The sequence below is a fragment of the Syngnathoides biaculeatus genome, chromosome 14 (assembly GCF_019802595.1).
Source record: "Syngnathoides biaculeatus isolate LvHL_M chromosome 14, ASM1980259v1, whole genome shotgun sequence".
Lineage (NCBI taxonomy): Eukaryota > Metazoa > Chordata > Actinopteri > Syngnathiformes > Syngnathidae > Syngnathoides > Syngnathoides biaculeatus.
Genome location: NC_084653.1, coordinates 12,948,454 through 12,973,009, shown reverse-complemented (window position 1 = coordinate 12,973,009; position 24,556 = coordinate 12,948,454). Strand labels below are relative to the sequence as shown.

Genomic DNA, 24,556 nt, shown 5'->3' with positions numbered 1-24,556 from the left:
GGAGCTAATTAGCAGGATTACGCTGCACTAATTGTGTTAATTTACAAGGTTTTAGTCAAAGAGATCCACGCTACGCCTTACATGCTTGTCAACCATCCAAGCTAATGATGAAGGGGGAAAAGCCCAAGGCAAAAAAAAAAAAAAAACCTGGCAGACAAAAACAAGCACAAGCTACTGAGGAGGACAAATGTTCAAATACATATAGAATACAAAAGAATATAGAAACAAATGTGGTTGATGTAAATTGTCTTGTAAATGTGGGTGATGTAAATCGCTCTAATAAAAAAAGGGTAGTTTTGGCGATTGAGATAAAACATTTTATTTGAAGTAAAAAAAAAAAATTTATGGTTAAAAAATACCATAAGCAAAAAAAAAAAAAATTCCAAGTGAACTATAACACAGTATAAATCAACAAAATCAGTTTAAGAAACTTCCAGAAAGATATTCAAGTTCATTAATTGGGAAATCTCACAAACAAAAAGAAAATAGTATCAGGGAGGTTATCATTGAATACTTTCAATATCACTCTCTCAATTATTCCATCCATTAATTGAAAACAGATTCAAAATGATTTTGGATTAATGTTCATTACAAAATCTTTTTTTTTCCTGACTACTGTTTAGAAACTGTTTCTTATTTGGAATTATTTATTGAGTGACACGTGTGGGAATTATGTACTAGCCAACTTTTCTTTCAAACTTCTAGCCTACTGATTAATGAGAATGTTTGCAAATCTCTTATTTGGATTCAAGACAAAGATAATACCTCAATTTCATGTAGAATGAGAATATTTGAATATATGAGATGTTAAAATCTGAGCATTTGGACAATTTGAAGTTAAACCAAGTGGCACGGTGGAGCAGCCGTAAAGTTTTGGCCTCACAGTTCTGTGGACCGGGGTTGAAATCCCGGCCCCGCCTGCTTAGAGGTTGCATGTTCACCCTGTGCCTGCATGGCTTTTCTCCAGGCGCTCCAGTTTCCTCCCACACCCCAAAAACATGCATTAATTAGACACTCTAAACTGCCCTTAGGTGTGAATGCGACTGATGTGTGTATGTGGCCTGCGATTGGCTGGCAACCAGTTCAAGGTGGACCCCGCCTCCTTCCCATTGACATCTGGGATACTCCCACGACCTTCCTGAGGATAAGCAGCTCAGATAATGGATGGATGGGTAATTTTATAATTGATTGATTGTTGCACCCGAACTGAAAATGATCTGGTTTGCAACAAAATGTTATGTTCTTCAAAAAATTCATTCTGGTTATGGCTTTTGATATTTGACATACTTCGTAAAATAAGAGATGTTTATGTCCCTAAAGTCAAAGTCCGTTGGAAATATAACTAAAATGTTCTATTACGTTCTTCTATCTCAAGTTACGATTATTTCAAATATCAGAAACAAGTAATTTCATCGCAAAGTATTGTTGAGTACGAAGCCCTCCAGTTTTTACCATTTCTGCCATCATCCACTCAAAGTAAATTAGTCAGCATGTACGCGGCCAATTCTGTACGTCTCAATGGAACCAACACCATACGTCTGCATTGCTGTAAATATTATGCTCTCAGCTGTCTTGACAGCTTTTGAGTGTTTATCTCAACACAGGTTGTCACAGCGTTAACTCCTGCCAACACTAGAACACGTCAAAGCAATTATTGTATTATTTCTGATGTGCTCAAATCTTCTCCCACAGATTAGGTGGAATGCGGCCCGTGGCGCGCGACACTCGGTGAACCGAGAGTATCAGCAACGGACTTGGTCGAAATCGTTCATTAACACTCAAGCCACATTTCGTCAATAGCAAAATTGCACGGGCGCTTATTGAGTGCGATTCCTCTGTTATTGTTAATGGCCGCTGAACAGTATGCCACTTAAGGCAATCAAAGAGGGGCTACTTGCAAAGTGTACTTGTCCTCCATGAGCATCCAGTTTTTCACGTAATGAACCATCCAAGATGATTACCTGCAGCCATCACGCCGCTGACACTCTCCATGTAGGACACAAGCACAACACAAAGGATTTTGATTTGTGGAGCAAGATTAGATTTTATATTGAATGAATTGAAGGTAGATTTAATGTCCGGGCGCCATGGGTGAAATGACTTAATTAAGTAATTTCCTGTTATTCATCAAGTCTACAATTTTAAAGACAATGCCATGACTTCTTTTTCATAGAAGACTACGGATAGCAAATATAGACAGTACGTGTACTTAAAATACAGTTTAAGTATGCACACATGCCGTGCAGACGCTTCCATTTTTATGTCATCGGTTCGCTCAAATTCAACATCCACAGGTTCCTTTGTTTTATGTGAGGAGCTATAATTAGATTCAACTTGTGGAATTATCACAGATACCCTGAGGGTGGAAGATCACATTCCACTGATCAGCTCGCATCAAATAGAGGCTTTGTTAGCACATCCTGCTTGACAATTTCAATTTTTTTTTTTTTCAAAGTTTTCAAGAATGTGTGAAATCAAACACTGTATGGACCAACTGAAATGCATATTGCCTCATCTCGGAAATAAAGCTCCTTTATTGGAAATAAAAAAAAGGTGAAGGTATTTTATACCAAAACATACGCTTATGTTTTGACACATGCATTTGATACTGTGATCGCATGGTGATATGTGACACTCCGGTGTTTAATTTCAGGTCCAGTGATCAGCATCGATGAAACAGAAATGTTGACCTTTTGGGAACTATTAATCTGGTAGCCAAGACCGTTTTTTAAGCAAACAAGAGTGGGCCTCCACTCTGTCCATCCAATTTCCCAGTGTGTAAATTGGACCGCCGCTTGGACAATTCTCTATTCATTACAGTGCGGCTGAAAGGAAGCACCGAGGTGGCAGAGCCGTTTTCTTTTCCTTTTTCTGTGTGTGTGTGTGTGTGTGTGTGAGAGAGAGAGAGAAAGACGCATATGTGCATGTGTGTGCGTAAGGGGGAGGGGGAGAGAGAGAGAGAGAGAGAGAGAGAGAGAGAGAGAGAGAGAGAGAGAGAGTGAGAGAGAGAGAGAGAGAGAGAGAGAGAAGAGCTGGACTTTCCTTCCTCTGTTTTTGTCTTGGGGGAAGGGAGTATTGAGGGAGATGGGGGGAGGGAAAGCTGTCATAATTGAAACGTGGCCTAATCAGAGTCATTACCATTTTTACCAATTTGCACCACCCAAGATGCTTATTAGGTAACTGTGTTTAATAAGTGCTTCTTTAGAAAACTAACTGTAATGAGCTCTTTAAAGTCAGACTGGTGCGTGACTATGCACTGGAAGCCAAACCAGTCTTGGGGCTGTGCAAGAAAAAAAAAATAGATAGCAATACGTGATTTAAAAAAAAAAAAAACAGCCCGCATACAGTGGCGCACAATGTCATTATTAAGCTTCACAAACTCTGGACTTCACAGCACACAATAGACCCCACTGAGGCGGCAGATGAGCTGAAAAGTATTTATAATTACTGATCATTACAATCCTTGGATATTCATCTCTGGACGTAAACATAATTACATGAGCTTTTGCTTTTATTCCACACACACGGGCCACTCTTGACAGGCGTGCAAATATTGCCGACAGACACTAATTACATCTATGGTTAAAAACGAGCTCCTATTCAAATTTACTGGAGATATTCGAAGAGAAAGGGTGGGGCCAAACATTCTGATACACTGCGAAACGCTATAATCAGTATCTCATTCATGCCACATATTAAGTTAAGACTACTTAAACTCCACGGATAGCTCCACGAGGCAGTAATTCCAATCTTTAGATAGCAGCGTGCCATTTAACCCCTCATTTGGAAAAGAGATGTCTTCTTCATTCCTAGTATTTGCACGCCTACTGTCCATAAATTTCACAGTCTGACCACCGTGCTGATTAATGACTGCACGTCTGCACACGATCAAGCACATTGATCCTAAAGGCCTGTCCATACCAGGATAGCCACGATAACAATAATGACTATGACCACATCATCTTCAAAATCAGTCCCCGGGCAACGGGATGACTCGATTCCTTAGTTTCAGAACAATATGATCGCAGAATAAATCATATGTGATGCATTCACATTTAAAAAAACACAATTTAGCATTCACATGAACATATCAATGGTAAAATAAAATGGTGTATCCAGTTAATGTGACACATGCTGGTGTATCAATTTCTACAATTTTAATTTACAGTAATTAATAATGAGCATAATGAATATCAATAGGTAAAGTCTATTTACATTAAAACTTTTCTGGTGTGTATGTTGTAGTCATATTTAGGGTATTTATTATTATACTGCAATGCTTACACTTATTTGTATACAGTATGATTATTACCATTACATAACAGCTCTTGATGTTCTCTGTTTACATTTCAAAGTCTAATCCTATATGCTCAGCGGGTTTGTGGATGTATTGACACGAGGGGACAGCATTTTAAGGAAATTCACGCGATGGGTAAAATGAATGATCAATTATTCAAGTATTGAGAAAATATATAGATAGGAAGTGTGACAATATTGGAATGTTTGGTTGTGTTCGTCTGACTCTGTGATACATTTGTGCATTGTGTTTGTTTTCTGCTGTGTCCTTTGAACATTGATATTGGATGGAGACACACACTGCATCGTAGCAACGCACGTTTCCATTTTGCTTTCTAAAAAGGAATATCGTCAACTCTACATCCATGTTGACCTCAGATCTGACTCGACTTCAGGGCAACATTATTCTACTTAAGACAAGAGTGGTATCAAAACATATCCAGAACGCCCAGAGAGATTCTCCCACACCATTAAAATAATATTCAACGATTAAAACCCCTTGCTCATTTCCCCCCATTGTCTCACCTCGTCAAGGAAATGTGGTCATTGGCCCATTTCTACTTTCAAATAATAACATTGCACAGCAATACATTTCTTAATTCCATACACCAATATATCATTGATACAACAGTGACACACAGTAGAATGTTGCAATAAGATTGGCCTAAAGAACTTAACCTTTTGCTTTGATCAACAGACTATATTAGAGCTGATTAACAAGGTGTGAATTTTTTTCCCCTTTCATTCATGTGCCCAATTAGGGAAAATGTGCCTTATAAGTGGTTCACATTCAAACACATGGTTCATACGTCATTATTTTAACATCATTGCCTTTCAGTAACTGCGGCTTGCAGGTCCAGTTCCCAGGTTTGTCTTTTTTGAGTTCAGTCCCTGAAAAGCCGTTGGACATGTCTGATGTAACCTTGCTTACGGCACTCGCATTTCATCAGTGGTAATTATCATCTGATGCCCAAAGCTGTAAATTCACCTAAGTAACCACACTGGTAGCTGAGCTTATAAAGACAATTGTTATATTATGTCCGCAGCAGTAGAAGAAATAACAGTCATTACTAGCAGTGAGGTCTTGTGTAGATTTACTTCAATCTTCTGTCTCTTAATCAAAATTCATAACGATTAGAGCTCATGAAATTCAACTGAAAGTAACAAGAAATATCTTCAGCTCCCTTACTTTTGTGGAATGTTATTTGCTTTTCAGCCAACAAAAATAAATTCAGTGAATGCACGTCTAACACCAACACTTTTGATCATTAGCCTGCAGCAAAGTATGTACAACTCTTAAAAGTTGGCTACTCGAGGCTACCATTAACACAACATGACAGGAGTCCTGGCTGGTGTACAGCTAAAGTAAGTCATCCATAATCACCATAGCAACGGAAAATCTTTTTTTCCCCTCATCGGTACCATTTGACATGACATTGAAGCTTTTCATTTCGAGAAAAATCAACACATCGACATCAATGGCCACTGCCCATCACTCATCGTGAAAGTTCATTGGTAAGTTTGCATAAACTAACTGTAGTTATATTTTACTGTGAACAGCATCTTTCTAAACATGCCTGTCACTAATATAACGTACAATTGTACTGTAAATTTGTGAAGTAAGTAAAGGATTTATGATACTTGGTCCTACATTTCCATTTGTTTCATTGGGAAAAATACATTTAGTAAAAATTGTTGGTCTGTCATGAGACAGATGTCATCACAGTTGTCAAGATTCTAACAAAAGTATGTGTACCGGTGCCTTGACAGGGTTGATCACACCCGTAATTCAAATAATCTTTCCCTATTGAAATCAATGGAAATGTAATCAAAGGGGAAATTCACAGTGTATGCAATTTGTCATGTAATATGTACCCTATTTTGACAATGTGATATTAAATCCTCTCTCATTTAATAGTGTTTTCATAATTACGAATTTTCAGGGGAGCTGCCATTTTCTTCGAGTCACATGACTTACGTGCGCGGATGTGACGTGTACCGTGCCGCAACAAAGGCTCAATTACATGGGACACCATTTATACCTAGCGCCGATTTTTCGTATTTATCCTCATCTGATGAAGAAATAGCAGTATCGGTTGATCGGGAAGATGGAGGAATACGTCCATACAGATTTGAACCCGTGGCTGGAATTAATGTTGAATATTCGGATGGTTCTTCGGGCGGAATGACACGGTGTCTGACTACTCGACATAAGTGCATAAACAAAGGCCCCCAGGAGTTCTGGGGCGGCAGCCGCGGATTCTGACGGGCGAGCTCCGGCGGCGGGCCACGAGCCGACCTTCCAGGCGGCGGAGGCCGTTAGCCCCGGACGCCGAAGCTAGGCTAAAGGCCTCCGCCGCCACCGAAGCTCAGCTAAAGGCCTCGGCCGCCGCCGAAGCTCAGCTAAGGGCCTGCGCCGCCGCCGCCGAAGGTCGGCTAACGGCCTCCCCAGACGCCGAAGCTCGGCTAAAGGCCTCCCCAGACGTCGAAGCTCACCTAACGGCCTCGCTGGACGTCGAAGTTTGGCACGTGGCTCGCGGCCCGCCGCAAGAGCTCATAGCCTGCCCTAAACCCTAAAGTACTGTACTTTATCAAAACATAGAGTAATAATGACATTAGATCGAATGTAAGATTCAGATAATTCAATGCGCATTGTGCTGCTCCTTCTGGTGTGTACTTTGGCCAGCAGTGGAATTATTATACATAAATACTAACAAAATATAAAGAGGAAGACGGCCGCATCCAAGCAGAGATAATATGAGTAACTTTGATTGAGTTTTGCAGATGAAAAAAGATCACAGGCCTGTGTGTTTCTTGCTACAAGTGGTCTTCATAAAACAAAATGAAAAAACAAGGTTGATAACTACTACAACCTCAATACTAGTTTTGTGAGCTTGTCTAGGCTGTTTCGTATTGTGTGTCAGTTATAAGCTAGCGTACATAATGGTCTGATTAAATATGTGTAATTCTCTTTGTTTGATGTTTATGTTTAAAGTGACCTTCAACTGTGAGAGAAATAAACAGCTTCAAGCAAGCACTTTGCCTCACTTTGAAGAATTGTTAGCAACTTGCTACACCGCTGCTTGTTGTCGGTTCGCTGCTACCATTGTGCACGAATGTAAACTCAAATTTTTGCTCACAGCTCAAGACAAAATATCAGCCGTAGGATGGGTAATATCTTAAACAAACTTAGAAGTTGAGGTACCACTGTACATTACACTTCTCACTAGATGTTGAAAATGTGTTGGCTAAAATATTGATATGTAACTTTTATATAGTTCTTCAAATTCTAGTCCACGAACTTAAAATTCACACATTCTCATACTGCACATTTTATTTAGTTGAAATGACGTTTTCATATAAAAGATAGTAATGTCAACATGTAGATTCTGTGCCTTTCTTTCAAATAACCTGTCCTCTGCACTGTGATTAACTGGTGACCGCTTGGTGCTGTAGAGCACTTTTTCCCCGAAGTCAGCTGGTATAAGCTTGAGGATCCAGCAACCCTAAATATGATAAGTGGCACTGACTACAGATTAATCTCTTGTCCTCTTAAGCATGACGGGACTTTGTGGTCGATAATAAACTGTGATTGATTTTTAATGTACTTAAAAACACAGGTGGCTTTTTAATTTTTTTGTTTACCGTATATAAATCTGAGTTCTTGGTGGAATCCCCCGGATATTTTAACACCCCCGTGAGGTTTCTTGGCGGAGGTAATAGTTAAGTATGATGGCTTGAGGGGAACGTGTATTTCTCAATTTCTCCTTTAATGCAGTAAATCAGGAGGTTGAGAGAGTGGGTGAGCTGTCATTTCTCAGTTTCAGTGATGCTCATTAAACCATGACTCTCTGGGCCAAGAGGCCCCCGAGGCTACGTCTCCCATTACAACCCTCAGTGTGGCTAAATCCACACAAATGCTCAAAGAACAGCCTTTGACACGCAAGTTCACTGAATGCAACTAAGAGACAATTGGAAGAGGCAAGGCTCGTGACGTTCCATTGTGCACGTTACGGACGACGACGCAAATGACTTATCGGCGAAGACAAAACAGCCGTTGAAGTCAGGTAGTCGGGGTTTAATGGTGGAAAATCCAGTAGAAGCAATGATTTTTGGAGACCTCAGTGGTTAATCTGCCTCTCGAGGGGTTACATGCTCACACAAGGGGTTCCTACAGACTCCAAGAGTAGAGAGGTGCATTGTGACCTTGCTACATGAAGCCTTATTGACCAAACGCTACTCACTAACATCTTTATTCCCAAACGAGCTGTTATCCCTCGGAAAAAAAGCCCTAATCAAAGATGCCCATGCTAAATGTAAACAGGAGGGGGAACAGGGGGGGAGCATTTTGTGGGATATTCCAGAGTTCTATTCTATTTAGTAAGTGCTGACGTTTACTGTAATGAAGCAGTTTAATGGCGCCAGGAGGCAGTCGTCTGATGTACAAACCAAACAGGGGCAAGCCTCATTGGAAATGAACAGGTTATCTCGTTCACTGATCCCATTCCCAACCATTACTTTTTATAGCCGCGTTAACCTGGTTAGGATAGCGGGATATCGCCTTGTAAAGGAAGCTCATCCTTCACGGTGTGATCACGGGACGCGCGTCGGGCTGATGTAAAAAGAAAGTGTTTTCACAGCCTTTCCCATTACCTCAACCTTCATGTTTTTAAGGCGGAATATATTGGTGCAGAAGGATCGCATGGCTTGTACAGTACAGCTTTGACCGCAGTATGAATTAACATTTGATGTCTGCGACTGCATTCATACACCCGCAAGCAAGTATGCAATAAATATAACACGACGCTACCGAAAAAGTGAAGTTATAAAAGAAGATGTTTACCAGCTTTTGTGCAAAAAGGGATGTGAAACATTCCGCGTCTCAAAGAAGGTTGCTTGTCCGACACGGGCAGGACAAAAGGTGAAATGAGACAACTGAGGCAATCTTAAATCAATATGACATGGGCATCTCTCAGCTAGATTTGTCTAAAAGTTACTGATGGGGGGGGGGGGGCGTTCCGGTGAGGCCAGAAATATGAACTTCTATACAGAAAACTCAGTATACGTCAGTGCTTCAGAGTAATTATGGTAACTTTTATATTTCATATACTACTAATTTGATATTGCACTTGTATAAAAACACTGGAACAATATTTGAAATAATCTGAAAGAAATCTTATTGTTTGAGTCACTTAAACTGCTATGTTTTAAGTCTACCCATAGCCCGTTTTCATGACCGAGAGAAAGGCTTTGAAAGAGAGCTCAAAGTGCTAATTAGACTTATCAGTTAAACAACGTGAAGAAAAGATGGTGGCCGCAAATCTTCAAAGAGCCGAATTGAAATGAGGAAAGGAAAGGAGGGGGCTAGGAAAACGATGGCCGAGCATTTCTTAAAGGCTATGAATAGCGGGAAATGTTAACCTGTGTCAAATATGAAATGTGTGGGAGGTAACGTACCAAGTCTTGCAGCATTAAATGATGTTTTGACAGTTCTATTATGATCATAACTACGATTCATTCTGCGGCTCTGCCAAGGACAAAATGTTGATAGAAGTAAAAACATTAGTGGAAAAATTTGAGAATTTTTTTTTTCATGTTTGTCTGTGATTAGTATGGCAGTAACAAAACCCCAAGGTTCAGATTCGATTTGTATCTCAATTTATGAGTCACAGTGTCACACAATGTCCATGTGTTTTTTTCCGTGACAAGCAAATAATTTGGGTCAGCGGTTGGAACAAACTCTGTTTCAGTGTTGAGGTGCATTTCGCAGTTCTACCATTTCAAAGACAACACAGGTTTGTGTCTTAATTATTATATTTATTTACTTTCAATTAATAAGTCATTGGTCTGTAGGTATAATGCAATTAAATGCTGGTCTGTGCTGCGATATTGTCTCTTTAGGAATCTTTCCACATAAAGATCCATTTTTTATGTCACTTATCCTCATGGGGGTTGGAGTGAGCTGGTTCCCAGGCGAAAGGCGGGGTGCACCCTGGACTGGTTGCCAGACCAATCGGAGGGTACATAGAGACAAACAAAAACAATTAATAATTCAAACTCACGTTCACACCTAAGGACACATTAGAGTACCCAGTTACCTTTACTTGCAATGTGTGAAGAAGCCAGAGTACCGGGAGGCTATGTAAACTCCACAAAGGTATTCAAACCCCAAACCTCAGAACTGTGAGGCAGATCTGCTCACCACAAGACCATTACATAAAGACGTAGAAGGCAAATTCATTAATATTATGACAATGTTTATGTGATTCATCCTTGTCTCTTTACACTCTATTATCCAGCACAACAACATGTGGTAAAGGTCCTAGTGGGCAGACCGTTTACAATAATCTTCCTGTGGCTGATGTGAGCTTCCTTGATGAAGTGTGAAAAGAATCTAAATTTACCATTCCGTTATGTGCGGGGCAGTTTGTACAGTCTCGCTCATTTGGGTATGCACGTAATAACAACAATATTCTGGCGGGTACGTTGTGAGTTTCAATCATTCCGGGTCAACTACCCAAGTAGCTTCCATACGAGCAGCCCCGTGGCCATGGAGGTCTGGAATCTACCTCCCTCCTGGCCGGGTGACGTTGCATGTTCTATTTACAGACCGAGGGTTGAAGTAAGGCTGCGGGGAGTGTAACACTGACCCACATGACCTGTGGCCTAGAAAAGCTGCCTGAAGCGCTGCACAACTCCTTGCCCATTTGCCGCAGCCTTTTCAAAGCCAAAGAAAAAAGCTCTTGCGCTGTGTATGCCTTTTCTTGCCAAATGATTTGCATCCTCTTTTTTTTTCTTTTTTTTTATTCACGCCTTTGACTTGTTGTCAATGTATTCACGGCTGCCGCTGCCTAGTCTCAAGTGGGTATGAGATGGGAAGTCGGGCGGGCGAAAAATGCTTTACTTTCAGGCCTTGTGTCTGCAGGCCACACGTCTGCAGTCATCTGTCACTAGTTTACATACGTGCTATGACACTTTGTCTCTCTGTGGGAACCCATTGTCACCACTTGGCCGCCAGCAGAGGCTGACTGGGTGCTAGATGGGTCTCCCCCAGGTACCTCTAGGGAGCCACATTAGGCCTAACTGACAGCCTGACAGCAGCGCACACACTCACATGCACTCTATGCCTGGCCCGGGCGCCAGATCCTCTAACAGCACATCAACTGGCAGGGTCCCAAGGCATGGCACGCTTTGCATAAAGCAGTGTGTTTGCCATGCACCACCACTTTTTTTTTCTTTTATTATTATTATTTTTCACCCCTCCAGCCTCTTTGTGCTCTGTGTACGTTTTGAAATGAATAATGGAAACAACAGAGCTGATGACTCATGGGATCCATTTTAAGATGTGGAAGAGGTAGACAATGAAGAAACAACAACTAAATGGATTTACTATTGGTCTCAATAGGACAGATATTTTGCTAGAAAAGGCCACAAAGAAATGAGAAGGGACAACAACCTTTTGAAACCGCCAGGACATCGTCAGCAGTTCACAAGTCAAACTGGCATCACGGATATCTTGGGGGACTTCAGTGCAGTAAGCATCGGAAGTAGGAGTGTCAAACAAATCTTTGGTCCTGGGCAACATTCTAGTTGGGTTCTTTTTCACAGGGTCATTATGCAAACATGCAAACTCCACATATGCGGGGCCGGGATTTTAATCCCGGTCTTCAGAACTGTGGGATCAATGCTCTAACCAGTTGTTCCACAATTCCACCACTATAAACTTATTATATTTTTTAAAAAAAAGTTTAAATCCACACCTCATCTCAGTCCATTGAGCTATTTTTTTTCTTTTTCAAACATTTTTTCAAATATTTTAAGTGTTTGCTAATTCTATGATAACAAACAATTGGTTCAACTACTTTTCCAAATTATTTAGTAAAAAAAAAAAATTACCAGCAATTTTAGCAAGACACAAATAGAGGCTCATGACATGCTTTAGCAGGATACATAAATTACATGACAAGCCTGATCTGACACCTGTCATCCAAATGATTACTTAGACATGGATTTTGCATTTTGTGGTGTTTTTTTTTTTTAGAATAGGATTTGATGACACCCAAAGAAGAAATGCAACAACACCCAAAAGTGGGAAACGCTCTGCTCAATACAAGCTGGAAAAAGCCACAATACATTGACATCAGTACAAAATTGCGAATGAAATGAAGAGTGCAAAGTCAGCTATGTTTCGTGAAAATGTGTAGCGAATAACCTTCCCGACACAGCGGCCTTCTGCTATGCTGTGCATCTGTCATGTCACAAAACATTTTTTATGACTCTCCACCTTTTCAAATACTACAGATCTTTTTAATTTTACATGTTTAGGACAGTTACGGATGTAAAATTGTTCTATATAGCACGTCTACAATTAAAAAAGGCAATGGCAACATTTTGACACTAGGATTTTTTTTTTTTTTGAATGGGAAATCTGAATAAATATGACATTGATCACTCAAGTGGAAGGACTTTGTTCATTTTAAAGGGCGTACTGTAGTTCATAGGTAGGCCAGTGGGTGTTTTCCAAGTGTGTTTGTCTTTTCTCAGCAAAATCTCAGCCTGGCATATCAGCCCCTCATCACATGATTCTCCGCGTGGAAGTGAGCGAGCAGGCAATAGGCCGATGTAACTGCAACAGCTATTTCAGACTGTGCCAAGTCAACATTACTCCCGAAGGTGATTTGTTGTTAATGAACACAAAAGGAGCTTCAGCCCTCTTTAAGCGCCAACAGTAGATGATACTGAAGTCTTGAGTGCTAATTTCTTATATGTTTTTCTCTTCTTGTTAAATTAATTTAATTCCAGGTGGAGTTTAAGAGCCACAGTCAAATAGGCCACATCCAAGACTAATAATAGTAATATGAATAATACCGTGGGGTCTTAAAATACGAGAGGCATGACTTACAATCTTTTCAAGACACGAATGGTCATTTGTATGATTTTTTTTTTTTTAGTTTTGACAGAGCGCTGTATGTTGGTTGTGAAGTTAACTCACTTCATAAGAAGCAGCACCTGACAGATGGCAAAAAATGTTTTCTTAAAAGGAAGCTGTTTATTGCTACTAACAGTTTAAATTTGCTGTCAAACTAATCATGAAAAAGAGAATTAGGCTTTCATTTTGTAAATTGAAAGCAACCACATAGCGTCGGTGTTTAGCTTTTTGCTGATAAACCCACACGACACCCGAGGCTAACAAATAGCATCATTGTCGCTGACATTTTAACAATGTATTTTTTACCACAAATGGTTAAGAAACACACTGACAGGTAAAATAACATTCACAGCCATTTATTATTTATCCTCTGTGAAGAACTATTAAGTTTACTGTGGCTTATTGAGTTGTGTCCATCGCCCCTAACACTTCCATGTATTGTACTAGCCGTTGGCAGCAAAGACATGCACAACTGGAGCAGCACAATATTCATAAAATTGAAGCAAAAAATGTGGAAAAATGTAAATCATTCTTTAGATTGCATTAAACTATGTCATTGCTGTACATTTGAATAAAATGTCATTTTTCTGATTAAAATCCAAAATGTTTGCATTTGTTTTATGGGGGGAAGCTGGAATGGATTCATGGCATTTCCATTCATTTCAATAGTGAGTGTTTTGCGTTAGGAGATGAATTAAACGTGTATCTCGGAGAATCATTGTAATACCTCACTTACAAACAATATTTGTGATTATAGCAGTTGACTAACACAGCTGCTTCCAGCCTGATAAGCTGGTCAGCGTGAGAGCAGAGTGACACAGTGCTGGCTGCTGTAGTCATGTCACAGTGTCACTGCAGATACCCGCTGCCTGGCTGCAGTCGAACGCCTTAAAACTACACGACAGCAAATAGGAGCCTTGCCGTCCTCCTCCCCCCTCCTTCCCTCCTGCGCTCATCACATTCCTCGTCTCCTCTCCACTCCGTCAGGCAGAATACAACCCCTCCGCCCCCTCCTGCCCTTCCCATCCTTGGCACCAGAGCCTCTCCCCACCCGCCAGCGTCTGGCATTCTGCCGACCCGGCGTCAGGTGATCTGCTCTGCGCACGATGAATGAATTGTTAAGGACCTCCATTGCTGCCATCTTTCCTGACCGCTCCAGCTACATACATGCAAGGAGTGTGTAATTCAAAAGAGACCCACCATCTAATAGTTATACATAAATCTGGATGAATAACAAATAATCACTTATCGCCAAATGCTTTAGCATATGTGCATCAAATATGCAGATTTCTAGATGCATATGTACAGTATATAAGTGTTTATATGTCACTACAGTATATTGAGGATTTAATGGTTTAGTGGACCAAAACCTGAAATTTGAAATGTGACTTTCAAAGGTGCAACATCGACAACTAATCAATAATTAAAATAAGTGACAAATATTTGCAAAACATCTTCATCGTCTACAGACCTTTCATAGTTTAAAATTGTGGAGATGCTTGGAATTTTATCCTCGCAACAGGAAATATTCTCAGATTTCAGCAATCCTTCACAAAAGTACAAAGATTATCTTTGTGCTTCATCCAAATTTGATATTTGCACACACCCCAAAAAAATGCTTTTATTTGAACAACAAACAATGATCAAATTTTTTTGTCTATTTTCCGACACAATCCAAACCAAACTGGTGAATGAATCAAAATCAATTTATTGTATGTTTTTCCCATTTTCTGCACTGTCATTTTGAAAGAATGCCCTGTTTTTAAATAAAGGGATGGAAATTAAAAAGTTTTTTCCATCTGATTCATTGATTCATTGAAAAAACACAATTGACAGAATCATTAATTATTCTAGCAATCAACAGATGAACAGATGTAGACTGAATACATTTTGAAAAGTAACTGCTTTTGAACCTGGAATAGTAATTTTTTTATCAGACAATGTGTGCTACATGATTAAAATGGACACCATCACAAGAGAGCCAATGTTATTTACGAAGAATGAAAAGGATGAAAATATATTTAAAAAGATGGTAGACAGGCTAAGATAGAAATCCATGCAAATATTTCCAACCAGTAATCAGGGCTTTCAGATAGATATTTCTATGAATTATTTTGAAATAAAAAAGGCTGGAATAAAATATTACATTAATTACTTTACATTTATTCCTTTTCTCCCTGAAATTCTTATGAGACATTTTTGGAACATAAATGCTTACATATACTTTTGTCAAAAGAGACTAAATAATGATCGTTACTTTTAATTTGACCAATATCACCGCAAACTGAGGCCAGTGATCGTCGTTTCTGTCCTTGCGTGCATATGGTTGGACGCACCAATGTGAAAATGATTTCATAAACAGGTTAATACTTGCATATATGTATAGTAATCACTGGGTTGCATGTTTCAATATGCTAACTGTGACATGTGCCGCCATGGCAAGATGAAATGAGCGACACTGATGATGCTACATTAAGTCCACCGCACCCTTTGTCTGCAAAAAATTAATTCAAACTGAATTGCTGACCAAAGTTACACTTTCGAGCTTAAATTCAATTTGTTGACGTAAAGCCAGAGGTATCGCTCTCAGGGTTTGAGCTTGTTGAAAAGAGTTCCAAACACACGCTCTCAGGACTTGCATATAATGAAGCTGACAAGTGTGGTGAAATAGTGATGTAATAGCCTGTGCTGCCGCCGCCGCTGCTGCACGGGCTTTTCAGCCCGGCAAGAAACGGCGGCCTCGATTGCCAGATTAGTCCGAAACCATATTGTGAAAACACAGGAGGAATTTCAATACGGCCAAATATTGAGTTTTCTCTTATCCACTTGTGAAAGGCTTACCGCATTCTCCCAATACAAAACTCCCCAACAGCATGCAATAATGAAACACCTTGAAAGAAGGACAGAGGAGGAGGGGAAAAAAAAGAAACGCCTCTCTTCACCAAGGTTACTCAATGATAAGCAACTCAGGCACACAATGATGGCAAAAAAGAGCTGGCTATTATCAAAAAGTCATAGAAGTAGAGATTTGGAGAGGGACTGTAAATAATTTGGACAAATACATGAACAATAATGTTTGTCTTTGTAAGGTGTTCAAACATTTGCCACTTTGGGCGAATCAACATAAAAATGTCACAAAATATTATTGTGTATACCATAATAAGGGGAGTTTCAAACAGCATCAATCTAGGCCTCGTGTAAGGGCACCCACACAAAGATGTTGGTCACGAACGCGGCATGCTGTGTAAATAATGAACAAAAGCATACTGAGGTGATGAAACAGATGATTTAGGAAGGGGAGGAGACTAATAAAGTCTCGCTGCCTTGCACCGGGGATATGATAATTACAGAGGCACCTTTAAGAATGCACATGAATCTCCTCCAGATCCAGATTAGAAGCCACATCGCTAAACCTAGTTCGGTCCGCCTGGGGATTGTCTATTCTGGCCGATCCCCAGTAGGCATGCGGCTACCTTGACTCCTTTTGAGATGAAGAAACATATCGAGTAAAGGAAAACGAGATGAAGCGTCAATGTGGCGACAACAAAGCAGCCCTACAACGTGAACTACAAGCATGTTGCTCTCGTGCGTAAGACGGCCACGCGTAAGCACGCCACACATCACGGCAGAGATGGCAATAACATCATGGAACGTGTGCTGCAAAGATTAGCCGCTCATAAAAACAAATAGAAGGAGACAGAAAGGGAACAAGACATTCTGTGCACCCTCAAGGTGGTTCTAGGGGGGGAGTGGTCGGCGATGGGGGGGTTGGTGACAAGCACAAAGAGAAACAGACGCACAGATGCTCGTAAAGTGCATGAAAACATTATCAATGACAGGCTAATGTGCAATTAAAATAGAAGAAAAAGAGAAATACAGTGGAATATCCCTTAAGTCATGCAGTATGGGGACATTTTCTGGAAAAAAAAAAAAAAAAAAAAATCTGGTGGTGAGAAAAGTGTTGCAGAAATTTACATAGCAATTTATGGAATATATGGTAACAAGAATCTAAAGTTTCATCCCAAAAAAAAAAAAGCACAAATACAACCACGACCACCAATCGTGCATTCATGGATGATGTCATTCTAGACCAGTGAGTTACAACAAGGAGGGACCCGTTAAGAGATCATCAGGGGTGCCGGGAAAAATGATCTAAAATAACTTCATTTCACTTCAAAACTATGACCCATTAACTACAAATACATCCGTGTTGTGTTCATCTATCTATGCCAGCGACTTACAGTGACAGGCAAACAAAAGAAATGCTATTTCAACCTGTGTATCCACCTGTTGCCGTTCATAAAAACAGGTCATGGCATCCTGTTAATATATTTAGCTTTCAGTTAAACTTCCAAATAAGGTTGGGACAGACCACAACAGACCAATGAAAAGCTCACACTGCTTCACACCAGAGAGAATCCAAAAGTGGTGAAGTGGAAAATTCCACGATTACCATTGAACCACAAATGGAACTTATTGCAACAGTGAGAAGCGATCTGTCTTCGCTAGTACAAAATGAGAAAACACAATTTAATTTCAACATGCAGATGAGAACCACATACATATACACATTCACGAATAATTGATGTAGCCGGAAGCATACTGGCTAATGAATAGCACTAACATGATCAGGGGATGAACAACAATGTGGACTTGAAAATCATCCTCAACAGTGCATACCTACCGATACGTGGTAGAGATGCTATATAAAGTATATTGTAGAAATGTGGCATACGCTAAGATTTGGAGTCTACTAAAAAATGGGATAACATAATATAATATAATATAATATTTGCCTCCGTTTGAATTCGACGGCCAATAAGAGATGCATTCAAAACTACGTGAACTACAGGAAACTATTGTTTTTTTTTTCCTGATTTAACTGTAGCTAAAAACTGCTACAGTAAGCCTCCACGACAAGCCGAAAAACTGTAAATGAATGATTTTGTAGTTTTTTTTTTAAATCAATTTAGCTTTCCTAAAGGACCATACAACTCATTCAGAAATACCGTGATTATCATTTTTATAATGACATTTATATTGTTATATACACCGCTAACATGAAACAACTTAATTCATAGCGTGTTTACGCCATTTTACTGAGCTCAGTGCATACTCTCAGTAAAAATACTGCCAGGGATCTACACACACATGAATAATTTTAGGAAGAGCTATAAAATTGAATACTTCTAAGGTAACAGTATTGATCTGCAAGGGATTGTGTAGTTTTATTACACTTGTATGAAAACATTACCTGAACAGTTAATAAAGCAGTTATGATGGTTTGAATCCAAAACACACAAATTCCACTTGCATCGTATCCGAAGCGTCCCACGATGGAGTGTGTAGGATATCAACGCATCAACAAAACTATGCGTCGAGAATGACTAATTAGACAACCTGATTCGCTTTGTCTGCCCAAATCTAAATCAAATGTGTTTCTTCTCCGAGAGAATATAACATGGAGACACATGGATGGTTAAAAAAAAAGGATGCATTTCAGACCCTGTGCTGTCACTCAGAAGACAAATAAAAGAGGAAAAAGGTCTGAGCGGACAGTTGCATGTGTCTAAATGAGATGGTGGGAGGATGAGGGAGGAGGAGCGGGGTTAGAAAGAGAGGATGTCAAGGATTCGCGGTCCTTCATCTTCGCAGTAGAGCAAACACATCCCTCAGTGTAGCAACAGACAGCTGCCTCCACTTTCTAACGCGGCCCAACTTTAGATCACTGCAGGAATTGTCAGTGCGCACAGAGATAACATGGAGAGCGGCCACCGGGGGAAACAACCGCCACGTAGAAACAAGGTGGAACAGAGAGAGGAGGAAAAAGAGGAAGAGGAGTCAGGGAGGAATACATTGATGGCCGCTCTGTGGTGTGTCACGCTCCCACTGGGGACTTTCACTGCTTTTTGTATGAAAATGAGGAGAGCCGGCGTTTAACATCCTGTCCTTAAAAATGACAATCCTGCGCTGATCTCACATGATGTAGTCAAAGGGCTTCATGTCGAAAAGATCTATTTCCAAAGATGAACACTGTATTGATTTACAACAGCAACATCCCAAGGGCTGTTTCTTTCCTTTTTTTTTTTTTTTTTTTTTAACGCCACAAGGTAATCACGAGCCGCCTTCCCTTGTCACCATTAGTGCACATACATGGAGTGTCAGTGTTGATGTTTACTGCTCCCTTATAGCGACGCTGTGGGCCCGCACTGTCAATTTACACCGTCACTAATGGTGTTACACACTCCCCATTATGGGCTGATCGTTTAGAGGGGGCTCACACACGCGTGCCAATCAAGTCAGAGGGGAATCAAATGCGCATGTAATACACAAACTCATCTATGATCGCATATTTCCACAATAAAAGCACCACACGCTCACACGAACACAAAAGCTACTAAAAAGAAAGGTCTAAACAAACATAACGCTCTAAATGATAAAGGTGATCAACTGACAATATGGTCAATGTTGTTTTTAGATGGTTGCATAATGTCAGTGTCAAACGATTGTAGTAAATAGTCATGAAAATATATGTATATTAGACAACCCTGGGTTCTTTAGTTTCAATGACTTGTTCAATTAAATATACATTTATTTGGACAGATATAAGGATGACAGCAAAAATAGCTCATAAGAGTATAATTTAAAATCTTATGATAAGCCATTTTCCACCATTTTCTTCATTTTAATTGAAATTTTACATAATTTGCTATGGGATTGTTCTGCCATGAACAGCGCTTTTAGACATTCCACATTTTGTTTTTGTTGTATTCTTCAGGTAATGCCACTTTAGTGGAACAAGGCATTAAAATGAAGCAGAAATTTAAGAAAGAAAGAGTGGGCTGATATTATTTTCTACGGCTATGAAATGCATTTGGATATAGCTCTTGTGGTGGATATTAAATTTGCCAAAAATGTCACTGGTGTGTGCATTTTGTTAATCGTATTTTCTACGCTCGTGCAAAAACTGTTGCAATAATAATGAAATTATAATTCCATTAACACCTTTTTTCTTTTCTACAGCTGCTGTGTAAGATCTCAGGTCCACCGAACACTGTGGCCAGTGACTCCATTTTGTATATCACAGCATTTTAAGCCCCCATATTTCCTTTTACCGCTCTTATAATGTTTGATTATTTAGCCACACAAGAGGGACAAAAAATAAGAAAGACTTCTTAACATGACGCAGCCCGTTTTTCCAGCAACGAACACCGACTGACGACCTTTACAATGTTGTGGCCACTACTGTGAGGTGAGGCAATACGCACTGCGTTCATTAAAAGCATTTCCGGCAATTTAAATTGTCGCACTTTGCAGGTTAGTACATAAATAATAAATAAGTTAATAAAGCTTGCATTTTCTCCTAGATAGAAAGGGTGTGGATGTGGGAGCTGGGGGCAGAGGAGGTGGAAAAAAAAAATCACATTTCTTCTTCTCTGACTATATAAACAAGACTGGTAAAGCAGCAAACGTGTAATAGGTATACAGTGCTCAAAGTCGCTCATATCAGCTCCTTGTCCCCGCTCAGCTGCAGTGTTTGAAAGTGTGAACGCGTGTGACATTCAGCAGAGTGGGAGATGAAAACAAGGGGCGAGCGCTCTGTCATCGCATTACACTGCCGAGCTTCATATCGAGCAACAACTTGGATTAACATCTTAATTTCAGATGTGCCACAGCTGTCATGCACACTGGAGGTGCCTGAGTGAGGTTAAGTAAGGACCTGTCACCTATAAACACTACAAGGGAACCTCATAAAACCAGCCCTGTACTCGTGCGCTCACTGGACACGTCATTGGTACACAGAGGCGGTCTAATTGCACCCAACAAAATTCATTGAATCGATAAGAAAGCCTATATTAAAAAAGAAAAACAAAAACGAGAATTTATTCACAAGTGCTACTGTGGCTGTAGTTTGTAGTGCTGTGTAACTGCAATCTATAAATAAATAAAGGAATACAATACCAGTACAGTGAGGTTCTGCAATGAAGAAAATATTGTTTGACCGTGCCAATGTACTTGTAGATTAAGCATTATCATCTTTACAAAGATGGAAATTGATAATGTGTTATTAAAGCCGCTGGGTGTATTGGAAGGTACTTGAAAATTGAGTTATCAAAAAAATAAATATACTGTATTTTTATGGCATACACTGCACTGTTCTTTTTCATATTTTTTGGGGGGGTATTGGGGTATTTATTGAAACCAAATAGTATATTTAACATTATACAAAGACATCCAATTACTAAATGCAAACTGATGGTAAAAATTTGTGGGGAAAAAAAATGTGTGTGCTGTAATGACATTTTTGAAGTACAAATAATCGCCTGCACATCATTAAGGAAGTCATAGAAATAATATTCGGAACAACAAATTCAAAACCCACTCTAGGACAACACATTAGAACTAAACACTCCAACATAATGGATGTACTTTTTTTTCCACGTCGTCACTGAATGACGGCTGGTGGAATGCTGGTTTTTTTTTTCAAGAGGAATGAAAACATACTTCAGCTCATTGCTGATGATGCTAATTTCCTCTGTAGAAGCAGGCGGAAGCATGCAAATGAAATGTTTGAATACAATTAAGTGGTTTGGTCTATGGAGGTGGTTCACTTAGGACAGACTGTTTGCTAAAGTACACAACCTATGCTCACTTTGTGTGTATGTGTGCGTGTGTCTGTATTTCTCCCGTTTATTGGTTTCTCAAAATCACCGTCATATCAGTAAAATAGGCTTGTACTTTTTAATTATGTATCTTTGCAAAACTGAATGTCAAAATCTGTTAATGATATACTGTATATATATGTATGAATGTAGAATGTATGCACCACAAATGTCGAAATAATACATGTGATGCATTTTTTTGTTATGACTAAATATTCCAGTCAGCATTCTGTTTTCCCCCCTTTGTTTTAATTAGAAAATACATATTGGTATAATTTAAACACTTAAGCCTTTGTTGAAATGTTAAGGGCAAATACACCATGTACTTCACGTTTCACAATTAAAGCACACTTCATTAAAATGTTGTACTTTGACGTTGCATTAAAATATCTTCAATAAATCCGTTCACGTGAATTATATCTGAATAAATGGGGCAGATGACAGTGGTGTTTTGCCAGCCAAAATGAGAAAGGAAAACTTCAATTGCACCAGTAGCAGAAATATAATTAAACACGGTTCTAGTCCTTTAGTCTTCCTAATGGGCTGTACTTGGAACCTAATTGATAGTGTCACATCTATTGATTATAAATGGAACATGACTTTCTGCAAAGGTCTCAACTGTCACATAGTGTATATTTGAAAAATAAATGTGTGGGGGGGGGGGGACTTTGCGTGCACACATACACAAATGCAATCCTCTTGTGTGGCTATAAAAGGCAAAACATGAAATAGAACAACAGAGATAACAGATATTAAGTTCAAAAGGGGGACGTACCATAAAAGCTGCTGCTAGTAATCATGTCTTCACGCCTGGAAACGAGAGAAGGAAGACAGCAGATTCACAACGTTCACCAGGTACAATTCCAACGGGTTGCTTCTCATTGCAGCCACACTCGATTTCCTTTCACAACTTTCACATGTACACACATACACAAAGATTCCAATAAAAAAAATAACATTAAAAAAAACACCGCAAGGCTCTCTGTTGAGTCCACGCAGATGAGCGTGTAAGCACGGGAAGTCGAATGAAGGTGTTTAAAAAGAAAAGCGAGAGAAGAAGAAGGCTGCACAGGAGTGTGACACTTCTTGCAAGAGCTGGATGAGACACACTGAGGATGACATGAGACACACACGGTCCTCATGGCGCCCATTCGAGGAAGAGCGTAATACCAACAGCGCCCCCCCCCTCACCCCAGCCCCCTCCCGTTTTACTTTTGCCAATATATTACTTCTAAACAGTTCATAAACGTAGTTAGCATCCCGACGCCTTTTAATGCGGCAAGTTTTGCGTCCGCTTTGCCCCTCGCTTTTAAACCAAGGTGCACAAACTTGTTGTTCAAACTTATTTAAATGCAGACGTGCGTCATCATTCTGCAGCGCGTCGTCTTGTCATGCAATGTTTTTTTTTCCTCCTCTCCCCCCTTTTTCTTTTAAGCTTGCATAGGCACGCACAACAATCGAATAGATAGCAACAGACCTGGAGAATCGCGTGGAGCGTGTACAAAAATATATGTGGATAGTCTATATATCGCGGAGGGAGGATGGAGCTTACCTGTGTAGGTGACAGGGCGGCTGCGGGCTTTTACGCGAGCATCGATCCGAGTGCGGCGGTCTGCTGGTTGTCGCGGAGCGTTAGAGGCTGCGGGAGCCGCGGCTCGACACCGGAGAGCATTCCAAGTTGCTGCGAGCGAGACTGACCAGTGGCTCTGCCATGTTGGAATTCCAAGCCCTTGGACAGCTGCTCGCTCGGCCGACTAGAGGGGAGGCAGGCACGCTGCACACTGCGCATGATCCCTGCAGGAGAGAGCCAAATTCAAAGAGGAGCCCCTAATGAGCTGCGCTCTCACGAGGAGCCTCGATCATGGCAACGCTTCGCCCGAAAGACCCCCCCCCCCCCCACACACACACACACACGCACATTTTCATATTTGCATTGAAACCGTGTGCATACGTTGTAGTTGACGCAGGACTTCAAGTGGCTCTGCAACACGGGAACAAGACACGTTTATAGCTCTCAGAAGAATGTACATCGGGCAATAAATCTGTAGTATTGTTTTAGCCCATAATCAGCCATCATGGAAGTGAGACTTTCGTCAAGATGGAGGAAATTATGAACAAATACCAGTTCATGTTGACACAAAACCTTCATGCTTCCTCTGCAACAAGGCAAAAAGGAAAAAAAAGTCAGAAAAAGCCTACTAGAACAGCTGAACTTTGTTTAGGCTTTAATCAGAGGCACGTTTGGCAGCAAGTGTGAGTCGAATCCCATTTAACATTAATTTGAACATTTGGAAATCAAATTTGACTTTTTTGCAATTCTGAACGAAGCCGCATCCCCATAACCCAGAGGGTGTGCACACTTGTGCAATCACATTATCTAAGTTGTTGAATTTTCCTTCACCTCTAAAAAGATTGTTTTGGGTATATACTTCACAAATAAGAGTAATTTATTCCACAAAATAAAAGAGCATTTTAAAAAGGGGCGTCAACTTTTTAATATCCACTGCATCCCTGTGAGTGATGATGTATGCATTGTTTGTGTGTTGCTGCTCCCCTCACGATGTCGCAGTTCACCTCTTGTGGCAAAGTTGTGTCGCAAAATCCCGACCAACATCGAGGTCTCCTGCAAAGATGCAGTATAATTTACTGAAGGAAGAAGTGGCAGGGA

General features: G+C 40.2%; 1 protein-coding gene across 4 annotated transcripts in view; it reads right to left on the bottom strand.

Annotated features, from left to right (window-relative positions):
• Nucleotides 1-24,556, bottom strand: part of fign (fidgetin) — a 75,574-nt gene that overhangs the window by 8,730 nt on the left and 42,288 nt on the right. For 2 of the 4 annotated variants that reach the window (XM_061842346.1, XM_061842347.1), the window contains exons 2-3: nucleotides 23,441-23,682; nucleotides 22,664-22,698 (exon numbers count right to left, since the gene is read on the bottom strand). In XM_061842346.1, coding sequence (XP_061698330.1) covers nucleotides 22,664-22,688 — 25 coding nt within the window. In that variant the 5' untranslated portion in view covers nucleotides 22,689-22,698; nucleotides 23,441-23,682. Of the gene's footprint in view, nucleotides 1-22,663; nucleotides 22,799-23,440; nucleotides 24,221-24,462; nucleotides 24,514-24,556 lie in introns of those variants that run through there. The other 2 variants (XM_061842348.1, XM_061842349.1) reach the window with 2 other exon arrangements.